The 27,553-nt window shown below is 36.3% G+C and overlaps 4 protein-coding genes and 1 pseudogene across 4 annotated transcripts; 3 read left to right on the top strand and 2 right to left on the bottom strand.

Moving 5' to 3' along the window:
- The first annotated feature begins 7,819 nt into the window (after window positions 1–7,819).
- On the top strand, window positions 7,820–9,314 carry LOC122600953 (annotated as a pseudogene).
- Window positions 9,315–9,878: 564 nt separating this feature from the next.
- LOC122600952 lies at window positions 9,879–16,350 on the top strand. Its single transcript, XM_043773731.1, has 3 exons — window positions 9,879–9,967; window positions 11,724–12,941; window positions 15,274–16,350. Exons 1-3 carry the CDS (start codon window positions 9,879–9,881, stop codon window positions 15,848–15,850), a joined length of 1,884 nt encoding a protein of 627 aa, XP_043629666.1. The 3' UTR covers window positions 15,851–16,350.
- LOC122600955 lies at window positions 16,332–17,415 on the bottom strand. The gene is made up of 2 exons (XM_043773732.1): window positions 17,257–17,415; window positions 16,332–16,638 (listed from the first exon to the last, which is right to left on the bottom strand). The coding sequence occupies exons 1-2, from the start codon at window positions 17,413–17,415 to the stop codon at window positions 16,486–16,488; spliced, it is 312 nt and encodes a 103-aa protein (XP_043629667.1). The 3' UTR covers window positions 16,332–16,485.
- A 1,144-nt stretch (window positions 17,416–18,559) lies between these two features.
- LOC122601100 (putative nuclease HARBI1) lies at window positions 18,560–19,393 on the bottom strand. The gene has a single exon (XM_043773873.1). It carries the CDS (start codon window positions 19,391–19,393, stop codon window positions 18,560–18,562), a length of 834 nt encoding a protein of 277 aa, XP_043629808.1.
- Window positions 19,394–21,837: 2,444 nt separating this feature from the next.
- LOC122601099 (cold-responsive protein kinase 1-like) lies at window positions 21,838–26,914 on the top strand. Its single transcript, XM_043773871.1, has 7 exons — window positions 21,838–21,856; window positions 22,605–22,793; window positions 23,094–23,224; window positions 23,797–24,010; window positions 24,539–24,770; window positions 25,450–25,600; window positions 26,301–26,914. Exons 1-7 carry the CDS (start codon window positions 21,838–21,840, stop codon window positions 26,676–26,678), a joined length of 1,314 nt encoding a protein of 437 aa, XP_043629806.1. The 3' UTR covers window positions 26,679–26,914.
- Window positions 26,915–27,553: the final 639 nt, after the last annotated feature.

The following is a 27,553-nucleotide window of genomic DNA, read 5'->3' as shown; positions in this document are numbered from 1 at the left end:
AAATTTCACTATCGTATTTGATTTCCTCTCAAAAGTAGTCGTGATGCAACCTTTGTGAACCGGACTCAAGATTACGGTTAGCGACTTTTTTGTTTCGAACGTACCGTAGAACATTTAGCATTGGCCTCAATCGCGTCCGCAAACACCTTTAGACTAATATAGTTTGATGACTTAAACGGTTCATCTAACAATACAGTAGAACCAATTCGTTTTTCCATTTAGTGGTTTGGTGTGTTGATTTTTTTGATAAAGATTTGTGAATTTTTGGAAAGGAAAGTGTTTTTGTGTGTGTGTTGTGATTGAATTATGTATGTGCTTATATAGAAAAGTTATGAAAAAAAATAAAAATAAAAGATCTGTTGCAACAAAACTAGCCGTTACACCCTCTTTCCCACACCTTATCTCTTGCGTGGTCTCACCACCCGTTTTTCACCACTCACGTGTGGTTAAGCGTCGGCAGTGGTGTTCCACCGCAACGCCGCGCCCACCATGCACCTGATATGTCGTATTTTATGCCCATTTCCCATAGCTTAAAGTGTCGATTAGCGAGGATTACGAGTCATTTTCGTATACATTTGGTGCGTTTATGGTATTTGTTAGTGTTTCAGGTGGAACAGGTACCTAAGCGATATTTTGCAGAAAACTAAGTTTCTGGAGCAAAATGGGTGTTTACGGATGTTTCACGTGGCTCGTAGGTAAAGAATCGAAGAAAGTCAAAGCTGGTCAAAATGGTCACCGCAAGTTAACAGGACACTGCGACACAGTATTCCAAGTCGAGGTTAAAACTGCTTCGCAGCATAGGCAAACTGCGACGCAGTTTGTGTATATACGACAAAAGGCCAGTCAAAGTCAAGGAAAGTCAAAGAAGACACTGCGACGCAGTTTGGGACTGCGACGCAGTGTCATGCCGAATCTGCTGAATTTAGTCAGCATATAAATAGCTGCAATAAACATTCCAAAAATCTTTCTTTCACTTTTCAGACGATTTTAAGAGCTTTTCCTAGGGTTTATCTTATTTTTCATCATTGTGGAGGATCAAAGACTCGTTCGGAATCATTTCGTTATTCGTTTTTCAATCCTTTGTATTCGGTAACAATGAATTCTTTCGTTTTGATTTGTTATTTCATATCTAATATGAGTGGCTAATCGCCTTTTCATCCATCTTGATGGAGTGAGACATTATGTAGGGATTGCACAATTTTTATTAATTCAAGTGATTTGATTTAACGTTTTGTCGTGAACTTAATCTATTAATTCTTTGTTATTCAATTATTGATTGCGGATGATTTGTGCTCATTGCTTAGTGACGACTAGGATTTGGGTATAAGTTATTTTGATTGCTTAGCTAGAAGCAATTGGTTCTATGACGGGTACGGTAGAGGGTAATCAATATTTGATAAAAATTAACGGGTTGACGGTTGGGTACAATCGATAGGCAAAATTGTTATCTAAAATGACCAAAGCCATTGTTTAACTAGGGAAGTTATAAAAAGGCGTCTCGGGGTACCGGTCTTAATAATGAAACTAGTTATTACAAGAGAATAAAATAAGTTGTTAACTTGACAGGTACGGGGTTGGCAATAGATTTGAGTCTCGGTCATTAAATCACTAAATTGAATTTGAACTTCATCAAAAGTGCAATCCTAACATTCTGTTGAGCGAAATCAAGATGGGTGACCTTTAAATTCTTGTTTTAAACTACAATCTCTTTTTCGATTAATCCTTTGGGATTACTAATCTTCAACTAACTATTTGCATCGTGGCAACTCGGCCACAAAACCCCCCATTTTACTTGAATCATTAAACGTTTTTACAAATGCTTGTTTAAGTCCTTGCGAACGATCTCGGCTTACCATTTTTCACTATACTGCATACGATCAGGTACACTGCCTGTGAGTGTGTAGTTATCAGTACTTTTCGGTAAATCGTGTTATAAATTTAAAGCTAGATTTCGCACATCAAGTTTTTGGCGCCGCTGCCGGGGACTTAAATTAAGTAGTTGTTCGTTTTGTGATTCGATCCTTCCTTGCATTCATTTGTGAGGAAGTTATTTGTTTTAATAGATAGATTTTATTTTTGTTTTAGTTTTATTTTGTTAGTTTCTGGTGCGGTTGACGGTATTTCTTGTGGTGCGTGTGCAGGTGCTTTGTAGTTGATGAACACAAGAGCCTCTGGTAGACCTTTGCTTAGTCCTCAATCTAATCCAGGGAAAGCCAGACGACCCTTACTTAGATCAAATAACACGGAGCCCTCAAACACCGAAAACATAGATTCAAACACCAAAAACCATGATCACCCGGACGTAGATTTGGATCAATATTACTCAAAGAAAGGTTCAACGTCCGAGGTGCACAAGTCCTAAATTCTCCGAAGGTAGTGGGTTGTTCAAAACGGGTGATAGCTCAGAGGAAGAAGATAATCGGGATAAAACTCATCCACCGGATTTAACCGAGATTCCTAGAGAAAACCTTCAGGCAACTCAACCAGTTAGAGCTAGGAGAATGGGTGATCAAGAACCGGTAAACCCCAATAACCGTCTTTACGGTGATCGTAGGAGAAATGCCCCCACCAATAGGGGCACTCCTATTCGCCTTCTAACCACCGGAGTAAACTTTTCTCTTAAAGGAAGTCATTTGAAAAGTGTGGAGGAAGAGAATTTGATGGGGTAACTAATAATGATCCGTATGGGCATTTAGAGAGGTTCGAGAAGATTTGTAGGTTTTATCACTATGGAGCGAACCAAGATGATAATGTGAAGCTTGAGCTTTTTCCACTCACGTTATGTGGAGGAGCTAAGGCATGGTTAAAGGAGCAACCAGATGATCTGTATACAACTTGGGATGAGCTTCGTGTTGGGTTTATTGATGAGTTCTATTCTATAAGGACTCAGAGACAGTTGGAGAATAAGATCCGATCATTCACTCAAGATCCAGGGGAAGATGTAGTAGATGCCTGGAAGCGATATAAGGAAATGATCAGGAATTTCCCAGGAAACAACTTGAACACAGAAGCAGTGGTTGAGATCTTCTATGATGGTTTGCTAAAGAGAACTCGAAGGGAATTAGCTGGGGCATTTGGAGGTAGTTTGAACAATGTGACCCCGGCTGAAGGGTACAAAATCTTAGATGATATGGCCAAGGAGTTCTCTGATCGCGACGAGCTTGTAAGCAAGAGAACTAGTGGTAAGACTGTGGCAAAGTTGGAGAGTGGTGAAGAATCGAGCTTGGTTGCTGAAGTCAAAGCCCTCACAAAGCAGATGAATGAGAGGTTTGACAACCAAGATGTGAGATTCAAAAGTATTGAAAGGGATGTTAAGGTGATTGCTGATGGGTGTGACTACTGTGGGGACATGCATTACTCAGAGGATTGCCCGGATAAGCCGGCACAGGAAGTTAACTATGTCCAGAATCAGCAAGGGAACTTCAATCAGAGTACCGGTTATCAAAATCGGTCATCAGGTACTTCCTACCCTTCTTCTAATTTTAATACTAATAATTCTGGTTTTGGTGGAAGCAGGTTTAGCAGGTACAATAGTCAGCAGAATGCAAATGCTGAATTGATAGATATCGTGAAGAATTTGGTTGGCACTCAGAAAGTGACTACAGAGAAGATGACATCTCAATGGGATGCTATGACTACTAGATTGGATGGCTTGGTGAATAAGCTTGAGCAGAACTCGAAAAGTACTCAAGCCACATTTCAGGATATTGAAGCAAGGTTGGAAAGACTAGGAAACTCAAGCAGGCAGCCCGGTACCTTACCGAGCAATACTCAGCAGAACCCGAAGCCTCAACAAAATAGCCAAGGATCTGGAGCTAAATACAACCATCCAAATGCGAGAAATGAGCAAGTCAACGCAATCACAACAAGAGCAGGTAACACTTATGACTCTGCAAATGTTTTACCTAATGTTGTTACTCCTCTTGTGCAGGTTGAACCAGAAGTTGCGGTTGATGAAGAGATCGAGATGGAGCCGAACCCGTCCGTGAAGATTCCGGCCGTTCCATCTAAGAAAGTTGAGAAACCTACTGTTGAGGAACCTCCCGTGAAGCCTTACAAACCGAAGGTGCCTTATCTTCAACGGTTGAAGCAAGGGAAGATAAAGGAGAACTTCAAGAAGTTCGTTGATCTCATTCAGAATGTTAACATTACTGTTCCATTAGTTGATCTCCTTGCAGGTATGCCCAACTATGCAAAGTTTCTCAAAGATCTCATTTCGGATAGGAAGAAACTTCAAGAAGATAAGACGGCAGTCATGAGTGCCGAAGTTTCAGCGATAATAAAGAACGAGATACCCCCTAAGCTCGATGATCCAGGGAGTTTTCTTATTTCTTGTTCTTTTGGTCTTGAGTTATATAAGGCATTGGCCGATCTTGGGGCCAGCATTAATCTAATGCCTTATTTAGTGTATAAAAAGTTGTCTCTTGGTGCATTGACCCCAACCCGTATGAGCATTAGGCTCGTAGATAGATCTTTCCAATATCCCATGGGGATAGCGGAAAATTTACAGATTAAGGTGGGTCACTTGATATTCCCGGTGGATTTCGTTATCTTGGAAATGGAGGGGACATTAATGTGCCTCTAATTTTGGGTCGACCATTCCTCATGACCGCGGATGCTATCATCCGAGTCAAGGCTAAGGAAATTTCCTTAGGTGTCGGTAATGACCGGGTTGTGTTTAATGTTGATAAAGCTCTTAAGCATCCATACTCATGTGATGAATCTTGTTTTAGGATCGATGTGATTGAGGAGGAAGATGCTTTGGAAAAGGAGCTTATGGATTATTTGGATATTGAAGGATTTCTAAGACTGGTAGGTATGGAAAATGATGAGAATGGTAACCCTGTTGACCAAGAGTTCCGAATGTGGATAGACATATTCGGAAATAGGGAAATGGTTTGTAGGGAATGGTGCTTGGAATTCTTTTCAACTATCAATGTTAGCACCATTGACAAGGTGAAAAATATTTTTGATGAGAAATGCATACATTTTCGCTGCGGGGGGAGAGATCGATCTTTAACCATAGTGGAATTTGGAATTGCTACCGGAATGTACACTAGGGAATTGGCAGAAAATAATCAATTGTTTAGGAAGGTCTTAAGAATGGGAGCCCGTACCGGGTTGGGATTTTCGGATGGTAGTCAGAAGTCATACTATGCACAGATTTCTGGAGAGACTTGGAGTTTTAAATCGAGAGTGAACTCTATTAAGTCACCTATCTTGAGGTTGTTTTTAAAAATGATTACATACTTGGTTGTACAGCGGGACAAGGTGTATTTGGAGGATATGTGGTTGCTGAGACTTTTTCATGAGGGTGCCCCGTATAGATTAGCTTGTGCTCCTTACGTGGTAGCAAAACATATGGGTACCCGAGGCATGAGGGATAGGAAGCTTGTGTGTGGCCATTATGTTACAAAATTAGTGAAATTCTTTGGTTGTGAAGGGGATCGAGCTAATATGGTGTTTAACTTGAATTGGAAACCTATGAAGCCTTTTGAATACCCAGATTTGAAGCGTTTTGGGTTACTTAAACCTCAGACCAATAGAAGTTTTTACTCTTTGATTGATTTTGGTGATGCCACCCCTGAGGGCGATGAAGGTGATGATGGTGAAGATACTGATGAAGAGATGGAGGAGGCAGCGGAGGAAGAACTAGTTAGACGCCCTAAGCGTCGCGCCACTTCCACTGCGGGAGCTTCTTCTTCTGCTGCTGTTCCTGCAGGTTTTGATTTCACCTCGCTTCAGTCTGTTGTTGATTGGATGTTCGAATCTCAGCAATCGTTTCACACACGCATGGATAGTTTTAGAGAGCAAGTTGGGGGAGATATGACGATGATGGGTTCTGGGCTGGGTATAATGCGTGGTCTAGAGTGGAGTTTAACGTGTTAGTAGCTGCGGTAAGCTGGAAAATAGTTTGTGTAAGCCAGTCAATGTGCTGCCGAAGATAAATTATGTACTCAACTTCAACGGCGTTACGAGAATGTTTAGCAGCTTCAAGTCGTTCAATTTCGGTTGCGAGTACCGCTTTGTTAGCAGTCAAGTTGTCAATGAAATTGTTAACAACAGATTTGTTTGTATCATATTGAAGCATGTGATCCTGCATCCCCATTTTTATAGCGTGAACGGTCATGTTTGATATGTTATCTGCCATGTTTCTTTTGCGAATGTGTGTTATTTGTGTAGAAGAGTGTGTGTTTTTTTAATAGATAAATGGTTTGTGTAGAAGAGTGTGTGGTATATAGATTTGATAAATAGGGACCAAAAGTGTAAATTTGTATAAATATCAAATATGGCCGTTAGGGACTATTAGTGTAAAATTTTTGAAATTTTGAAAGTAAACCGTTACATTGGAAAAAGGAAAAAAAAAAAAAACGTAAAACACTCGTTTGTAGGGAGACGGGTGCACGAGAACGAGTCGGAGGACTAACCGTGTGCACTCGTCCCCTGTAATGGAACGAGCCGAGAACAAGTCCGTTGTAACTGCTCTAAGAGATGTACTAGTAAAAATCACCTCCCAACTTAAAAGAGTAAGAGGCACGATCAAAAAGTATTTCTCACTACTATCGACTTCTTGATTCCGTGGGTCGGAGACAGATGGCCAAGCGCCGGCGCCAGACCTCCTCCTCCTCTTCCGCCACATCCTCATCTTCCACGTCATCCTCATCTTCCTCCTGCTCAACAACAATTTTCCAACTCTCAGATGATCCTAATCACTTGTTGGGAATAATGATTGCAGCAGCTCTTTCAAACCCAACTTCATATAAAACCCAAATTATTATTTCCTTACTTTCCAAATCCCACATTTCAATTTTCTCTCAACACATTCCTCTTTTCATCTCATTACTCCCAGTTTTCATTCAATCCAAGTAAGGTTATATATATATATATATATATATATAAATGTATGCTTTTATTTTTTTTATATATGCACACCAACTGTTTGATGAAATGCTCATTTTTTTAAAGACTTTTTTTTATACAAGCAAGTTATACTTAGCATTATTTGATCTGGGCATCAATTCGTATGATTGTATGTTTAAATCTTAGTAACTTATTGGATATTTTGGGAAAGTATGTTGCTATTTTATGACATTATTATCGATTTTATGACTGTCTACAGCTCACCGCTTCCATACCCCTTTTTTGACGGAATTGGGTATTGTAGTTGTATCCGGTTTTTTGAAATAATATTAGGGTTATATGTTTATGATGCAATCTGAGTTTGGTTTCTGGAGACTGAGATCGGGCTTTGAGATTGAGAGTTTGAGATCGAGATTATTCCCGGTTAAGTCTTCCACTCCGGTGGATCTCACCCCGGGCCGGAGGTCCCTTCCACCTCGGTGCATCTGGAAGCAGCCTCTCTACCTTTGAGTAGGGGTAAGGACTGTCTACATCATACCTCCCCCATACCCGGGCATAGGCTTAGGCTTAGGCTGGGATTGGGTACCGTTGTTGTTGTTGCTGTTGTATGTTTATGATGCACACCAACTATTTGACGTGGCGATTTTTAAAAAAATAAAAATAAAATCGTAGTTGCATTTTTTATTTTGTGGGTGGGTGCATTTTTATTAAGGTTTTAACCTTTGTACAGATGTAGTAGAGGATTGCGTGTAGCATGAGATAGATGTAGTGAAAAGATTCACTCCAGGAAAACTAAATATAAATTATGCCAAAGATCCATAAATATTGGATCATTAATTAATTTTAGACCTCATGCACCAATCAAACATTCTTCCTAATTATTTAAGATTAATTAAAAGCAACATATCTTATTCAAAACAGCAATAAATAGGTCAAGAATAGTTGAGAGAACATAAAAGACCATCTTTCTATCCCTCTCTCCGAAACCTTGAAATGAAGATCATTGTGTTGTCAAAAGAGCTTATTGTACCGTCTTCTCCAACTCCATTTGAACTCAAAAGCTACAAACTTACGTACATAGACCAGCAAATTCCTCCTTATTATACGTCATCCATTCATTACTACTAATATGACGAATCTACCAACATAACACAATCCAAAATGACCATCAAACTCAAAACCTCGCTCGCTAAAACTTTGACTCATTTCTACCCTTTAGCTGGAAGGTTGTCCAAAAATCGAAACACCATTGACTGCAATGATCAAGGGGTTCAGTTCTTGGTAGCCAGAGTTAAATCAGACCTTTTAGATGTTGTGAAAAATCCAGTAGTTGGAGAACTAAATCAACTTGTGATGGTGGAATCATCATAACAGTTAGCCATCCAAGTTAACTTGTTTGATTGTGGTGGCATAACCGTTGGTATATCCGTGTCTCATAGAATAATGGATGCATGTAGTCTTTCATCTTTTGTGAGCCACTGGTTCGGGATGGCAAAACAATGTGATACTCCATTGATAGGTCCTATTCTTGATTCGGCAGCTCTATTCCCTCCAATGGAGTCACATGAATATAGCGGAAACCCAAAGAATCTGATTGTTCATGTCCCGTCAAAGGATCTTGTAACAAAGAGGTTTGTGTTTAGTTCCTTAGCCATAAACAAACTGAAACATGATATGGCTAAGAATGGTCACAACCTGGTGAACCCCACAAGGGTCGAAGTTGTGACTGCTTTGATATGGAAGTGTGCAACCTTCTCTTTAGGGGGTTATAAGGCCTCAGTGGCTTTTCATGTCGTGAACTTCAGGAAAAGAATGGAACCTCCGTTGCAAGATCAACAATTTGGAAATCTTTTTCAAATGGCTTGTGCAGTAACGCATGATCAAACATCAGACATGGCTAATCTTGTAAGGAAGTTGAGGGATTCATTTAAGAAGATCGATAACAAGTATTTGAAGAGTCTAATGGGCAAAAATGGAGCCGAGATAGCCATAGGTAATTTCAAACAAATAGGAAAGTTTATGATTCAGGAGAATGTGGGGGGTTTTCAGGTTCAGCAGTTGGTGTAGATTTGCTGTGTATGAGAATGATTTTGGATGGGGAAAGCCACTTTGGCTAAGCATGGCAAATCTTGGTGATGAAAATTCAGTAATTTAACAGATTCAACATGGAATGATGGCATTGAAGCATGGATTGTGATGAATGGCGATAATATGCAAAAGTTTAAGCAAAATGCAGAACTTCAAGCATTTGTTGGTTTGACCCGTTATCCAACCCGAGTGACCCACCCATCTGGCCACCTCTAGTTGAGACAAGTAGGAGCAGAGATTGGTTATAGAAGATAATACCTACTCACTTACATACTAACTCACCTCTAGTTGCTCACATTTTGTTTTCATATTTTGAGACCATAAGCAAGTTATACTTATCATCTTTTGAGCTGGGTATCAATATGTATGACTGTATGTTTAAATTTTTATTGTCTTGATCTTTTTAAAGGAAATCTCATAAACTGACTATATACTTTCTCTCAACTTCCATTTGGGCAATTAAAGTGTTTAAGTTTATGGCTGATGTGGCAAGACATAATTTTAACTAATCTTAAGGCGAAGAAATGCTAAGAGTTAGGTTATTTGGTTAAAATTGTTAAATAAAGTTAAAGTTACCTAAATTTACATATAATAGTTTTAATAACCTTTATGGACATTCCAGGAAAGTATGTTGCTATTATATGACATTATCTTTATTTGAAAAGATTGGAATTATATGTTCATGATGCACACCAGCTATTTGGCGATATAAAATGTTTTTTTTTTAATAAGATAGTGCCATTTTTTAGTGGTGGGTGGAATAAATATTTTAATCTTTTTACAGTTGTAGTGATATTGCGTCTAGCGGTTTGGAGATAGTGGGTGCAGCTTCTTTATTTTCAATTGAAATGAATGAACAGATTGCGTTGGATGATGATATAGTGAAGGGGTTGATTAATGCTATTAGGAGTTGTAACAGGAGTATATCGATGGCAGCTTGTAATGCTATTCTAGATTTGTTTACTACATCGATTGGGCAGTTTAGATTGCTGGAGTTGTCTGCGATTGATAATCTTATGTGAGCATCACTTTCTTTTTCTTTGTAATTTGCTTAGTGGGTTTATCTGTTTATTTTTTTGCATTGTAGCTTATTAAATTTGCTTGTCAAGAATGTTCAGAGAATATATGCTAGCCTTAGGAAATATAAATGCTACCAGTCTTTTGTATTCCTATTGAATCGTTGCCGATTATTGCATACCTCATTAGATATCCATTAACTTGAACTCTGAATCCTATCAGTTTTATGAGATTCTTTGGTTTCTGGATCATGCCCTTACCAAGAAACATTAAACAAGATGTGTTCATTTTGACAATTAGGATTCATTCGTATAACATTAGCTCTTAATTGCATTTTCCCTACCAATAAACTAACTGTATATTTATTGGTATAAGATAGGTTACTATTTTCATTTTTCAAGCAAATAGCTCTTATTTTAGAACCAACTTCATACTCATATTTTGATAAATGCAAATATTATTATTAGGAACCATTACTTAGTATCTGCTTATTTGAATCTTGTTAGACATGTAGAGCAAGAACCTACAATACTAACTATCAAGGGTTGTGAGAATGCGAGGTTGGTTATCAACATGCAGTAGAAAGATTAGGGAATTGGATGTCCAATGCTCAAAACTTGACTAATCTGCAATTATCCCTTACAACTCATGCGAGGCTCCTTGTAGAATGCTTCATTCAGTTAGAGTTTGAGTAGCTGTGGATTTTTTCAGGCTCTGTGGACTTAGTAGGGCAAAGGTCTGATCCCGCGGTTACTAAAGAACACTTGCAATACTAAGGCCCATAAAGTATGTTAATACAACACAAGCATGAAAAGCAGTTGTCAATATGCCAATGAGTACTGACTAGCCCCCCTTCTAGCATTTATATAAAATAGTTGTTTATGGCCCAACCCAAGAAGTATGTCTAATTGGTGGCTGATTGATGAGCATCTGGCAGTCGTAAAAATGTATAATATCACCCTCTAAAAATTCAACAAACCTTAAAGGTAAATGGGAGGTTTGGAATTTGGTAACATGTTAAGTTAGCAAACACAATTGGAAGACAAGAATCCATGTAAATGACCAGAATCCATATAGAACTTGGATGAATTATGTAGAGACGTGGATTGGGGTAATAGTTATCATTAAATTGTTTTTAGGGAAGTCTTTAATATCTCAGCTATATTACATAATAATAGGGGCAAAGTGCCTAGGTTGTGTAACAGCTTTTAGTGTGAATCAAAAAGATTTAGGTCAAGTTGACCAGCAAAATTTTTTTGTTTTCTTTAAAGATGCTAAAAATATTCAATGCGCTAAATATTACTGCATAAGTTATATTATTACTACCAATATCTATTTTTTTACTAAAGCAAATTGACCTGTGCATTATTTGGGCGACTGCGCGACTCTTAAGTCTTAACTCTCTTGAACCATTCAACTCATATGAATCATTTTTTATTTAGCTATTTTTTATTGTTGTACTTGTTTAACTCTTTAGAGATATAGCATATATCAGATTAACCAATACATAAATAAATGGGCCGAAAGTGCTACATCTAGTATCTATGTTTGTTAATTTTTTTTGTCCTGATTGTCATGTTAAGAGTATCAAGTCTCTTCATGTATAATTTCTTCAGTTGGTTAATTGATAGTTTTCTTTAAGGTTTTTGATATTCAAAACTCTTATTGATGCATTTCATCGCAATCTAAATTCCTACCAGTCATGCTAATATAGATCGTTGATTTCTATTCATATATTCTGACTTAACATCCTTTAGTTTTCATTTTTTTCAGGTACCTAAATCTTCAATACCTTCAGTTTCTCTAAGTGCAGAGAAACTAGGTGATAAAACCTTTTTCAGATTGGGATTCATGGAAGATGAATATCCTATATTGCTTCTTCAAGTTGCAGTTACTCTCATCAATGAATGCACGCTTGAGCAGCTCAGGAAGATCTCACGTGGACACTCCAAAATTTTATTAGCATATTTAACAACACTGTGGGAAAAAGTGCGCCAAGACATTCTAATAGGTGCAGCTCACGAGTCAGAGAGATTGTTCTATTTAAGCGGTATTAGAACTACTAACCTTGCAGAAAGTATATTCAGACTTTCAATGGAAGGAACATTCACCACTCCATCCATGTTCCAAGAGGTTAAAGAGAGCATCTTTCAATTGGGCAAGAATAGTTTTCAATCTTTTATTGTGAAACACTGGGAGCAATCGCCACTGCTAATAAAAAGACCCTTTAGTGCTTCATTGCACGAAAATGTTTTTAGTTCTTTTTCACAATTTCTTAGGTCCAAGGAAACTGTTCCGTCATTTCTTGGTTTTTTATTGCAGAATCTTGTTTCTGCTCTACCAATTAGTTCAGATGAGTTAGATATAACTAATTTTCTCAAGGATTCCCGAGAAAAGTTAGGTTGCCCTTTACTATATCAACAGGATATTCGGGTGGTTAAAACTCTGGAATCTATCGGAGAGATACATTTTTTCCAGGGGTCCTCAAATGCACATGATATCTTGAGATGTGTAGAAGCATATAATGATGGTTACACCTTTGCTATGCGTGGCATGGAGTTCCATTTTGAAGATATTGCCAATATTTCAGAAGGGTTGGCTTTTCTTTTTGGTCAACCATCAACAGGGGTAAATATGTACTTAACACCTCCAAATTCCCAGGGGCTAGCTCGTCATCGTGATGATCACTGTGTTCTTGTGTGCCAAATCAGAGGACTTAAACGCTGGAAGGTTTTTCCTAATCCATGCCTGCAATTACCTCGCTTATATGAAAACCTTGATGACTTGGTTGATATAGAGGGTGAGAATAATATAATAGATGGATGCAAAGAGTTTTTATTGAGAGAAGGTGACATCTTGTATATTCCTCGGGGTTCCCCTCATGAGGCATGTACCATAATTGGTGGTGAAACACATGAGAATGCAGAATTCTCCCTACATCTTACTCTTGCTATTGAGATAGAGCCTCCATTTGAGTAAGTGCTTTATTTTTTTATAAAAAAGTTGTAGAATTTTATAAGTTCGAAAAGGTTATACACAAAGATAGTATGAACCTATGAACTGAATATATGTCATCTGTCTTGTACAAACTACAAACTGGTAGTCTTAAGTGTTTACTGTTATCCATAAATCTATAAAGATGGGATCCTCATAAACATACATATAATGAATGGTTGGTATGCTATACTACTACCTTCTAAGAGATCTGGGTAGGCTAGGGAAAAATTCTACTGATAATTTGATATAACCATGCATCAGAAGTATTTAGCCTTGTATTTTTAGTTTTGCTATGACATGTTATTTTAATTTATGTGACATCTATTTAATAATGCTAGATAGAAACATGTGTATCCCTTGTGGAATATGTTTTTTTTTGGCGTGTGGTTACAGTGATAAGAAAGAAGAAAGAAAGTATGCTAGTAAATAATAATTATAAGAGTTAGTATGATGCATAAGCTCATCTGTGTGCTTAAATAATATCATAAAACATAGCTTGTTATATTCATGATCTAGAATTACTTTATTTCACATTATAATACTTTATTGACTTAAACACTTATTAAAGAAGGGCTTGTTTGTTCTTTTTACTCATTAAGTGCTGTTTGGATAAATATGGTTAACCCATTTCATCTGCTGAATGATCTTTAAACGAATATATTGAAAGTTAGTGACTTAATGCGTAGAAAATCATATTTGTGACTTTTTTAAGCTTCCTTTCTTAACAGATCGAGTTTAAAGCAATCAGATCTTTCTGACTTATGGCATTTAGGTTTTTTCTAACTAAACCAGTCAAGTCCAAAACAAACATTACCAAAGTTCATTTTCTATAATATCTGCTACTTCTCAGTAGAAAGATGTGTGAGAAGTAAATCATATAACTATGCGCCATTCTTTGAATGATTTAGTTTTCCTTTGTATGGTAGACTGATAGCTCACGAACAAGAAATTGCAATAAAAAGACCTGTCAAGTAGGTACCAGACAGAAAAGGAATAGAAACAAGAAATATTTACAAAAAATGACCCTAAATGCCTAACTTTTTACAATCATTGATATCATATAGCTTTTTCTCTTGGCCCCATGATGATAACATGCGTGAGATTCATATTGCATGGTCAACATGCTAGTTATCTTGACTGGATTAGTGGATTGTGATATGTGCTTCAAGTATGTTTTTATTTAAATGATATAGTATTGTATCAAAAATTCCGTATGTGTAACGTATTGTTTTATATAGTCAATTGGACATATCTTGAAAACTTGCATGAAAGTTGCCCTACTCAAATATTGCTTGATTGTTCAGCTGTCGGTATTAGGCAAATAATTTGTTATGATTAATGAATACATTTGTTATACTTGCTTTCATCACGTGATTGTTTTTTGCAAGTGTCTCCAATTTAATAGTAGCTTCACAAATGAGTTTTAATCAATGCACTAGCTTTTGATATCATATCCACTTCCTTTTGTTGTTATTTTATGTACCTAAGTTTTAAATTTTTTGTGTATATGTTAGATACTCACCACCTTATTAAATAATGTTCTTATAAAACAAAAGAATTTTAGAGATGCATGTGGACTGGTCAATATTTGTCACAACAATCCATAGTATGAACATGTGCTGTGGACCGGATGTACATATCAATCTTATCTTAGGAAATGATATCTCACATGTATGGATCTTTTCTTACTGCTGCTCTTAATATATACCTGATAGTTTAGGTTGCCGAAGTTATTAAAGAACTATCTGGATAAATCTAATGATTTCACTCTATCTAGAGAATCCATCTTATTTATCGTGATGAAATATAACTTTCTGAATTCCAGCTATAGTACCAATCTAACTGATATGGAGATAGTCATATACTCATATTGCCATATTGGCTATAACAACCCTGAAGCTGGTGTTTACTTTTCATTACTGATTCTTTGTTAATCTAATATGTTGTCAATGTTCATCTAGGTTTTTAGTCTAAATTCTCACTTTGTGTGAAAAATGCTTGAACTTAGCGGTGGTAAATCCGATCCATTTACTTATGGATGGCTCAACTTGAATTGCGTATTATAACATATGGATTAAATCAGAAAACTGGCTAAAAGGTGAACAGGCCCAAAATGCCAAACACTTCAGGCAGGTTAAAGTGGCCCAAAAAATCAATTCTAATGCATAAATATGTTTTCTGTAAACTAAATTATCACATCAATTATGCATAAAATTTGTTGGGTAATCTAAGAGGAACTTGTTTATACTCGTTATCAGACCACCTGAATTGCTATCATGGAACCTAACATACTATCTCATATACATGCAGGTGGGAAGGCTTTGTCCATGTAGCAATCCATCATTGGGGTCGAAAATTTAGTCTTTCCAATCACGTATCTGGTGAAAATTCATGTCAGAATCTTCATGATACTGCAGTGCATCTGATGCATATTGCAATTAAGCTGATTGGTGATGTTGATCCTACATTTCGAAAAGCTTCTCTTGTTGGTGCATTTTCATTCCTATCCATTACTGAAGATTGGTTTCAGACTCACCAAAAGTTAACTTTCAACAATTTGCTAAATAAAATTTTTTCTGATATTAATTTCAATGCTGTTCTTTCCAGTATAGAACTTGCTATTAGAAAAAATGAAGACATTTCTGAAAAGTTTAGATGGATTTGTCACCTTGACCAAAAAATGTCTCCAGTTGAGATTAGAGATCTCTTTTATTTGGTAGTTCACCAAAGGGACAAAGTTGAAGCTGCATTCATGGAGGTTAAGTCTAAATTCTGTAATGAAGTAGTATTTGATGATATAATATATCATTATAACGTTCTCCTAGAAAAATACAGAAGCACTCGCAAACAATACAATAGCGGGATGTTAGCTCTAAATTGCACTTAATTTTATGAATATTAATATAGAGTAAAGTTCTCATTTTCGAATTCGATTGGCAATGGCATTATTTAGTGGTTGTAAAATTGGTGGAATGGGTCAAAACATCAAAATGTGCAGTTTTTTTTTTTTTTGGTGTTTGTCAAAGTGGATGGGGTTGGGTTGACCCGAAGCATGTTACTTTTGTTAATGAACTGTGTGTGTTAATTGTGGTTATGAAATCTACATTATTGCAATATTAGTCTAATCCTTAAATAGTTATTTAGGAGAGGTCATACATAAATAATACACTGTCTGCAAATTTAGACCTGTTTCTTTCTAAATATTTATCCTTTTATTTTGCTGTTGATTAAACCTAACCTAGATTTATCCATTCAATGGGAAGGAGTTGCTGTGTGATAATAATTTTATATAATTTGTTTTCCTAACATTTTACTTGTTGAGCTTAGTCTTATATACAAAAAGCAAATTTTGAAGGTCAAACAGAGAATAAAGGAACGTATGTCATATTCATATTGTAAGTTCATCAATCGATACAATGGTAAAATTGATTCTAGATTTTAATGCACAACTGGTGCCAGTAGATGGTACGCTGTGGCTCAACATTCATGGAGGCTTGGTGGGAGTTGGACGCAGGTGGGTTTTCATGGATGCTTGGTGGGAGTCGGACTCGGGTGAGTTTTCACACCTTGATAATCGATGTTGTAAACAATTTCTGCATCTTCATTATTGATTGCATCATATGTATGTGGCATCGAATTTGCTTGCTTTGTAGATTTCCATGCATTTCCTTTTACCTGCAGATTACATTTAAGATTTATAGTCTGCATTTGTACAATTTACATGTAGATTTCCACTAATCACTATTAGATTTCTTGTGCACATAGAAGGCACCACAACGGAGATCGTGAAACTAAAGGTATCAGAATGAGTGAGTCGGGCATATTGTGTGAAGGCTAAATTGCGATGAATGTGTTAAATAGGATCAAAATCCTATGATATTACAATACTAATCCAGAATTTGTTATAGGAGGTTTTATGTAATCTGGATACACTTAAAGTGACCTATATGAACCATTTGACCCGTTTCATTTATATACATCTTTTAACTCGACCCATTTGAACTGTGAGAGATAAATATAGCATCAAATCTGGGTAAAACCATCATTGATCCCTGGTGGTTTAGTACCTTCTTAGTTATTAAGAAACTCCCAATTATGTCTGCCAAATAAACCAGAAGCACGTTTCTTTCTTGCGTTATGCATATGTAGGTTTCAAGTGCATCAGCTACTAATAGTTCTTGGATAAAATGTGACATGAAATGAGCTTTTTCAATCTTACCTCAACTAATTTGTGTATTTGAAAATGATGCAAAAACTAATATCATGATTATATTGTATCCCGCCTATCCATACCTTGATGCTTTCACGACTTGGGCCTTCTGTTGTCCTCAGGCTTCTTCTTGCTTGAAGCAACATGAGTTCATCATTGGTAGAGCAATTGGTAATTTGGGTAACAAAATACATACCCACTGTAAGAACGATAAACAATTGGATGATGTTTGTAAATCTCATTTTGGATTCTAAATTGGATACTCTCTAATCTCAAAAATATTGTGTGTGTGTGTGTGTGTGTGATATTACATAATGCCTGCATATATACATATATATATATATATATACATATATATATTAGGGGGGTAGTGTTTTGAGTCAATAATTGGATGGAAGACTGGGTAAGTCATATCTCCAGCCCATGCTTATGGGACTTGGGTATAAAAACTGCCAAATATTATCAACATTTTACTATTGTTTCTTGGAACCATGCAACATTATGGGCCAGTTGAGTTCTGACAGGTGTTTGGATATTGGCCCTGCTTCCTCTTTTTCTCTATTAACTTGAATGAATGAATGGATGTTTGTTGAGATAAATGAGTTATTATTATTTGAGTAAATGCTATGTGAACAGTTGGGTTTTTGATTGTGTGTGCTTATCAATGGTTTAAGTTGTAGCAAGTGATCAAGTTTGTTTTTTGTTTCTATGTATAAATATAGCACTAGCATCCTATGGAAGATACTGTTTGACAGGTGCCTTAATTTAGATTTTAAGCGAGAAAAAGAAAATCATGAATTGACCACATAGTTGAATTATAAATGTTTGATTCGGTTTTTTTTTTTTTTTTTTTACATTTGATTGTAAAATTAAAGGAAGAATCTTATATATGCTGCTCATAAACCACAAAATATGTATCATATATGATCAATATATATACGAGTTTTTTAATGCACTATATACATCATACAATGATGTTAAAACATGTTTTGGGCATGTATATTTTTTTAAGGTTTATAAATTATGAATAACATATGTAACATTGTCCAGCACTCCAGTTCATGATTGGAGAAACTAATTTTTCGTAAGGGAGGAAGGAGTGGTTGCCAATTTTGTTAAGTTACCCAATCCTTCCTCCAATCAAAACTTTATAACTCACAACTATCCAATTCTACCCAATCCTTATCCAAATCACTGAAAATACATACTCAATTCACTAAACTTACCTAAATTCATTTTTTTTTCTTTTTATTTTTATTCCACCAATAATTTAACTAAAACATTTTATTAAAAACTTAAAACAATATTACATAACACTTAAAAAAAACAATACATAATAAAAAAAACATTAAAATAAAAACACTAGACTTATTTAAAATAAAAAAACTAGTCGTCGAGATGTCCCAAGTCTTGAGCCCACACGTGTTCAGTGAGGTCATAACGAAGACGATGATGGATGTCTTCGTTTAGCAACTCCGCGTAAAAGGTATCGTCCCACACCGGTTGGACTGGTTGGTCCATGATGTGAACCGGCGAGATAGCTCGACCATCACCTTTTATCACCATGTTATGCAAAATACACACCGCGTAAACATAATGACCAATCTTATCTTTGATCAGTGGTCGGAGAGGGCGTCTAAGAATCTTCCATTTTCCTTTTAGAACCCCAAAAACACGTTCCACATCTTTCCTCGCCCCCTCTTGTAATTTCTTGAATCTTTTCTCCTTCGGGTCAATAGGATACGGGTATGCTTTAACAAACGCTGAGTACTTGTTGTAGATGCCGTCGGTTAGATAATAACCGCGTTTGTACTGTCGACCATTAACGACGAATGAAGTATCCGGGGCCGTGCCATTTCGCTCTGTGTGATACAAGTCGGATTGGTTCAACACGTTGATGTCGTTGTTTGAACCAAGAGCACCAAAATAAGCATGCCAAATCCACAAGTCTTGAGAAGCGGTTATCTCAAGCATAATAGTGGGAACGCCATGGTCGCCTCTCGTATATTGTCCTTTCAAGTGTCTTGGACAATTTAACCACTCGACATGTGTACAATTGATGCTACCAAGCATCCCTGGCATGTGATGGCGCTCTTCGTGAGCTTGGAATATACGAGCAACTTCGTGTTGGGTAGGCCTACGTAAGTACTCACGGCCATACAACTTAATGATGGCGTCACAAAAATGATCAAGAGAATTGCGACCGGTTCTCGCGGCCATGTGTAAGTACTCATCGTACTCGTCGGGCGGATTGCCCGTTGCGAGTTGGCGTACTGCCGATGCGACTTTTTGGAGCGGTTTGAAACTGCCTCACCCACGTGCATCAAACCCATCTCTAAAATATGGAAAATTCGCCTCGATGTTGTCGACGATTTTCAAAAACATGCTTTTTTCCATTCGAAATTTCTTTCGAAAGTAAGCGTCATTGTATTTTGGCTCATCAACAAACCAATCATTAAGTAAAATTTGATGACCAATTTCGCGCTGGCGCTCTATGGTTCGGCGGTTTTGAACCGCGTTGGAAGATGTCGTGTCTTCCATCCACTGAAGTGCGTTATGCAGGAACATACCATCAGATTCGGATGATGAATCCGATCCGACAACGACACAACGAGATTCCGATGAACTAGACATTTTAGGAGAAAGGCTTTTTGTGTGTGTGTGTGTGTTAAAATGATATTTGTGTTTGGTGTGTGTGTTAAAATGAATATAAAAAGTAGTATATGTATATATAGGGAGAAAGAGTTTTTTTTTTTTAAATAAAAGAGTATGTAGCCGTTGGGGGGGGGGGGGTTCCACATCTTCCAACGTTCAAAACATCACCACGACTCTCGGCTTCCTTAATCAAACTGGTACCCGAAAACACCTTATCCGAGTCCTAGCCGATCACTGGAAACGGTGTAGCCGATCGTGGTCGGTGAACCCGAGTCCTAACCGACCCCCACTCCTTCCCCAATCTAATGTGTACGGTAATACAATAATGCAAACGATACGGAGCGTTTATGTCACATATTTATCACATTTTGAATACTTATTTTCTATTGGAATGGCGAGTTAAAGTTTCATACAAGTCAACTTATACAAGTATGGAACTATCGCTAAAATTGTGTGCTGGTGGGTAATATTATTGCACTCTATGTACCTACACCCATGCTAGCCAGATCGTGGAGACACGGGTGAGTTCATATCTTGCAATGAGACGGTCAACCGACCATTATCTCGAGATCTGTCGACGGTCTAGGAGGCCATCCATGCCTTAATGGTTATGGCATCAGGTTTATGAATCCTATGTGTGAGGGTGGAAGCGTACGGTGGTTTCCATCGTTTTTTATACTTAAATTTTTTTATAACGTTTGTAGTTGAGATTCTTAGTGATTTTTTAAAAAAAATTTTATATCGTTTTGTAGTTGAGCTTCTTATTGAATTTTAAATCTAACTTGTTCGGGACAAATTAAATAATAGCTGAAATCATTATATTTGTTCACTGTGTCATTGATTTAATACATAATGTCATTGATTAATGCGACTATTTCTAAACAATGTTTTTATATGTTTTTATGTGTTTTCACTGTCAAACTACAAATGTTCTGTTAACGTGCACATTTTTAAGCCTTACATAATTGTTATGCATAATCACCACAATAATATATGTGGCACGATTGATACATTCAAACTTGCATACGTGTAAAACATATAAAAAAAATTATGTAATAAAAAAAAATCAATATCAATATTAAAATCATATACCAATCATCAATAGGTACATTAATTTAAGAGGTTTGAGTTTAAATCTTGGTACGAGCAAAATACTCCTAGTAATGGAGACAGGAGTTTTCCAAGCATGAGTTTCATCTGAAATTAGAGTTTGGTATATGAATAAGCATGCCGTTGAGCCCAAATATATCGTTCAAAAAAATATGTACTAAGATGCATTGTTTTACATACAAGTACGTACCGCCAGATATTACCAGTAATACAGGGTACCGGTGGTCGTCTGGTACAACGTGCTCGGTATTTTCTCCCGTATTTTCATTCAAAGTGATAGAGTAAAGAAGACAGATATTCTTGTTTGTTAATTGGTTTCAAAATGCACACATAGGATTATTAACATCTAACCTCTTTATATATCACGTTTAACGAAATTAAATATTATTGTTGTTATTATTGCTATCCTTAATTGGCAATGGCCAACTATTAATTCCCGCCTTCTTGCCGGAGATTCCTTAAAAACATATTATGAATAAGCATTAATATAAAAAGACAAACATCTATATAACGGTTAAAAGAACAAGAATGTTTCCGCCTATCAGTTTTTATTCCATTATTCTTTCTTCATTTGCCGACTTCTACTACTATACAATATAAACTCTTTATTAATTAAATAGAAAAAAAATAATTAAGTTAATCCAATTTTAATACAATAGTTTCACCTTGGATTTATAAAACAATATCATATACTTACATGGAAATCTCAGATACTTTATTATGTCTTATTATTATTGTTGTTAGCTCATCTGGCTAGCTGGTTTAGTTTGGTTAATTTGGTTTCACAGAAACATTTGAAGAACATATTAGATAAGCTAGTTCTTACATGGTGTGTTTGCATATGGAGAATATTGATTAATTATCGATATCTTGAAAGTTGAAATCAAGAAAACAATATCATGCGTCGCGACTTTGATGGTAACTATACTAATTTTCATTTTATTTTATGATAAATTGTTGTTATTTCATCAAGGAAGTGCATACTACAATGAATTTGTAGTACTAGTATTTGTATTAGATATGTCTCTCTATTGTTTTTGTTTCAATCAGCTAGCATGTTTTTATTTATTTGAACGACAAGTGTTAGATGTCAGTAGTTAGTTTTCTCCAAGTTCATGCTTACATGTCAATTCTAGAAGGATTTGAACCCGGACCTCCAAAGAGAAAAAACCTTCCACCTCCCCTTAGACCACTAGACCAAGAGCTCATTGGCAGATCAGCTAGCATGCTATACTAGCAGAATACGCTGCTACACATATAGTTTTTGATGGTTTCTTATTTATTATTATTATTATTATTATTTTTATAGTTTTCGGCAATTTGTAGCAAGAGGATGACGTGTCACATTTTTTCTGTATAGGAATACAGAAAAGATGGTGATATGGTACGATATAAATTGTGTTCGTTAATTAAAAAAGGCCGGGCAGGATAAACGTGACATATAGTATATAGAATATATATGTATGATGTTATTTACGTACTATGTAAGGTGATTTCTTTAATTATTAAGGTTAACAGATATATTTAAAGTGCATCTTATTTCTTGTCTGATGTGATAATGTATGATGTGTGAACATTTGGTTAAGAAAAAGGGTTGATAAATAGACATTTTAAGTGGATTCGAGTATGTTTTCTCAATGAAAACTATATGATTTTGTGAATGCAGCGATATCTCCAGCTCCATTGCTACTTAATGAAGAAAGCTCGTCAGACAAGCGCTCCTCGTCTGCAGCATTCTTCTTCCTAGGAGGGTTGGTTGTGCTTTTGATTTTGCTCATTCTTGTATTTGTGTATCAAAAGTTTATAAAACCAGCACAACTGAAGAGGTTGGGAAAGCGTAAAAATAGCTGTAAAGGTTAGCACTTGTATATTTTAGAGATGGCAATTTTGATCATTGTCAGTGGGTCAATTATGATTATGCTTTACATCTGATGGGTCAACGAAACGAAATGGGTCAAAATTCCTTCAATGCGTATTTTCTGTCTATAAAACCTCTTAGAGAATTTTGTTGAATACAAGCTATATATTGAAAAAAATGTAATTTTTGTCCACCAGTTTCAGTATTTCCAACTCAGTTTAAGATATTCATATGTGATGGTTAGATGTTACTTTTATTGTTGACGACTAAATACTAATCATAATCTTTGTTATTCAGATGCAAAAAACTATTTGAGTGGAAATCTTCGGACGATAAGCTATTTTAGCTTCCAAGCGCTAAAGAAGGCTACTAAGAACTTTCATGACTCAAATCTTCTTGGTAAAGGAGGATTTGGGCCAGTCTACATGGTACATACCCACAAGCTCGTTTTTTCTACACGATGATCTTGCAGCGTTGAAGTTTTGTGTGCACGTAAATGCCAATATTCTATGAAAATAAACTTTCAGTATATGAAGAAAATACAAAATATAGTATCACTGACTATAACTTATCAAGTTCATGGGATGTGAATGCCGAGTTATTGCCATAGCACATCGGTCTTGTGAACTGAGCAAATCTACTTACATATATTAGAGGTGGCGAATTTGGTAAGTTGGGTGGCAGTTGAAAGTGGGTTTGGGTCAAAACTCAAAACCATTTACTTTTTATGTGAGCTGGATAGGCTGACCCCAGAACACGTACAGATAGAAATTTTGGTTAGTCAAATTTGAACTCTAAAGTCTTACTATAATTAGGAGGTCTATTGACATAAAGTATTCTCTAGGCTACTTCGACATGGTTTTTATAAGCCAAGTCTGTTTGTTCATTTGAATTTTGAACTGTTAGAGGTAAAACATAATCTGTATCGACCCATTCCTTGGTAAATGGGTCTGTTTTGCAATCTCTAATGAAGATACATGACTTTAGTTGGTTTTAATAGGGTAAACTGGAAGATGGGCAGCTTGTTGCTGTAAAGAAATTAGCTCTTGACAAATCGCAACAAGGAGAGGCCGAATTTCTTGCAGAAGTGAAGATGATCACAAGCATACAACATAAGAACCTTGTTCGACTTCTTGGTTGCTGTTCTGAAGGGCCTCAAAGGCTACTTGTGTATGAATACATGGTGAACAGGAGTTTAGACCTGATGATTTACGGTAAGCGACTAAAACTCCCAGTCTAGATACTTGGTCAAAAGGTTGCATTTTATTCGTCACCAAGTTTGTATACACAAAAGATGTGGATATTTTACTAGAGTAAAAGTGTTACTCCTGCTTATAAAATCTCTTATTTTCAGTTGAGGAAACTTATAAAGCAACAGCCGGGATATTTATCTTACTCACGAGACTTTCTTCTTTCTTGTGTTGAAAGATATTTTAGATAGTACTCCGTATTTGGTAAATAATCAAAGACTTCTCGAAACTTATATGCTCAGTCAAACAGTAAAGGTTTCATCGGTGAACACGTAATCGTGTTTATGTATTAAAGGACTGCCTAAAACTCATGACTACTTACTAATATTGATATGATGGTTCAAAACAGGGATTTTTTATTTATATTTTTTTTGTAATGGGCAGGACCAGTTCTGGTTGGCTAGCAACCAATTATTTTGTAAATATATAGTAATGCAATAGCTATGATTACAAAAATAGTGTATTCCTATAATTAGCCTAGTCTTTGAACAGGAAAAAGTGATCAGTATTTGAATTGGAATACTCGCTTCCAAATAATCTTGGGCATTGCTCGGGGCTTGCAGTACCTACACGAGGATTCACACATCCGGATTGTACATAGGGATATCAAAGCTAGTAACATTCTTCTTGATGACAAATTTCAGCCAAGAATTGGAGATTTTGGGTTGGCCAGGTTCTTCCCCGAGGACCAAGCTTATCTTAGCACAACCTTTGCCGGAACACTGTAAGTTTTTCTCCCATTTAAGACATGTTAAGATGGCAGAATAGGTGGTTTAGGTGGATGGAGTGACAACTTTTTAGTACCAGTCGGGGCAGGCTTCCATTGACCCGAAACACCTTTTCATCCACTAAATAACATATAAACAGTTGATTCTTGATCTTTGATTACCGATATACTTTTTAAATGAGACGATTTAGGGTGTTGTACGCATCAAAAAACACCACTTGCAACAGTTTGACCCATTTCCATATTCACTAGTTATTTTTCGTAAGACCAATTAAAGATTCAGAGAGAGGACATAACCCAATTGTCACATCCAAAGATGTGCCAATAATCATCATATCTTGCTGTCTACTAAATGTCCATGTTAAGAATGTTCATGATATTATAATTCTCCGAGTATCGGCTTTCCCAAAACACCTTGATAGAGACCCTTCGGCTCAAACCATGTTTCTTATCTCTCCATTAGGAGTGGCAGTTTTGACATATATACTTACAGACAGGAAGATATCCGCACAAAAAGTATTAAAATACCCATGTAGGCCTGAACCGGTATTGACCCATTGCTTAACCCACTCATTTTGTCACTTGTAAATTGCTATTATTCATGTTGGTTGGTACTCACTTTTGTTCTGATACCATCATCAGAAGTAATGTTACTTTTTATATTGCTGTTTCCTAGTGGTTATACAGCCCCTGAATACGCAATCAGAGGAGAATTATCGGAAAAGGCTGACATATATAGTTTTGGAGTTCTTGTTCTTGAAATCATTAGCTGCAGAAAGAATACTAATCTTAATATGCCATCAGAAATGCAATACCTCCCAGAATATGTAGGTCATTTGCTCATCTAAATCTTATTTCACTATTATCTATCATCTGCTTTGTAGTTTGAATCCTCTTTTCTTAACTTTAATCATAATAAAGAAGAAAAATATAGAAGCAGGTAGTTTGATTATGGCACTGGAGCCTCAGTGGTGTCAAAGAAGTTTAGCCCATTACCACTCGAGTGGCTGACTTTTTAAGCGTTCATACTTGACTTTTCATTGCCAACTATCTGTTAAACTTCGAAAATGCCTGCATGAATGAGGTTCCTTTTGTGTTGTGAAAAAATGGTTAGTTTGAAACAAAAACTCATTTACTTCTTACAGCAAGAGTTGAAATAGGCGGGTTGGATAAGGGGTCAAAATGGATAATTTTTGGTACCGGTTGGGTGAGTATATCTAGTTACAGTTTTTCTCTGCTGAAATTTAGGTTACCAAGTATGATTAGTAAAACTACATTATTTCCTTTTTTTTATATAGTATGTATTAAAAATTACACTCTGGTTGACTTTTGACCTGTTTGAGCAGCTTTACTTGATACCAGTTTATATTATTTAACCCATTTGGCATGTTTAACATTAAATATGCAAAATGTAGGAAAAGGACCATGTATAAGGCCTTTCCCAATACAAAATAAGTTACATGGCTTTTATTTCTATTATCTTTAAATTAATGGTTTTCTCTTGATGATTATCGTTCATGGTAACAGGCATGGAAGCTATACGAGAGGTCAAAGATGATTGATCTTGTAGATCCAAGAATGCGAAACACAGGTTTTGTGGAGAAAGACGTTATGCAAACAATTCATGTCGCTTTACTATGCCTTCAAGCGAATGCAAACACAAGGCCACCTATGTCAGAAGTTGTAGCAATGTTGACTTGGAAGGTCGAAATGGTCAAGTCTCCGTCAAAGCCCACATTCTTAGATCGGCGAAATCGTTGGAAAAATGAAAAAAGTTCTTGGGAAACTATATCGGCCGATTTCCCTTCTCATCTTGAAGGCGAATCACCTTCTCTTACAACTCCTCCAAATTCAAGAGAATATTATGCCAGCCAAAGCTTCTCAGGAACAATGCCGAAAGCCTAGCTTAGCTAGTACAGATTTTTTTAATTTTTATTATATATACATTTTTACCGAGTGTGTTCTATATATGCATTCGTTTTACTTTTTGTTTATAGAAGGATAGGTGCAGTACTGCAGTGCAACATATCTTTGTATACATAGTCATATCTTCATGTCATGAATAAGAAGAAAAGAGGGACTTTTTTACCAGTTGGAGTTTATGAGATAAATTAAATATTGCTCAGTTGGAGATGTGTGGATGAATTTATGCGTTACACTATGTGGACTACATATGAACTAGTTGCATAGAAATAAATTGTAGACGCTCAATTAAACTTGAAAAATTACCTACACTATTTACAAAGAATTAAATCTAAATTGTAATAAAAAATGATGTGACAATTTGACATCTTATTAAACTCAGAACCAGTGATTCTATTAAGTTGCTCCGTCGATCCTCGTCGAGCTTGTTCCCCCACCACTTCAACGAGGATGTTTTGACATCTAGGTCGTCGTCAGCATCGAGGTTAGGGGTTAGGTTTTATCCTGTATTGCCAATTTTGCTTATTAAAGTTGGCTTTTATCTATATGAAAACGTTTAAAAAAATCAATTATTTTGCCAAAGATATTTTTTCATTATTTTGCATTATAAAAACGCAATAAAATTTTAGTGACCTCAAAACGCAATTACAACTAGGGATGGCACCCGCGGGTAACAGGTGCGGATACCTCTTTCCCGTTACCATGCACGTGGGTTTTTCTTGATCCGTCAATTCACAGGTATCCGCAAACGGGTTAAATATTTGATCCATATCCGTGATCCGCGGTTATACAAGTTCACGGGTAGATCTGCGGATTCTATATCTCTTTAAAATTGTGATAATGGTAGAAAGAAATGA

Source organism: Erigeron canadensis, chromosome 5 (genome assembly GCF_010389155.1).
Source record: "Erigeron canadensis isolate Cc75 chromosome 5, C_canadensis_v1, whole genome shotgun sequence".
NCBI lineage: Eukaryota > Viridiplantae > Streptophyta > Magnoliopsida > Asterales > Asteraceae > Erigeron > Erigeron canadensis.
This window is presented reverse-complemented; position numbering and strand designations above follow the sequence as displayed.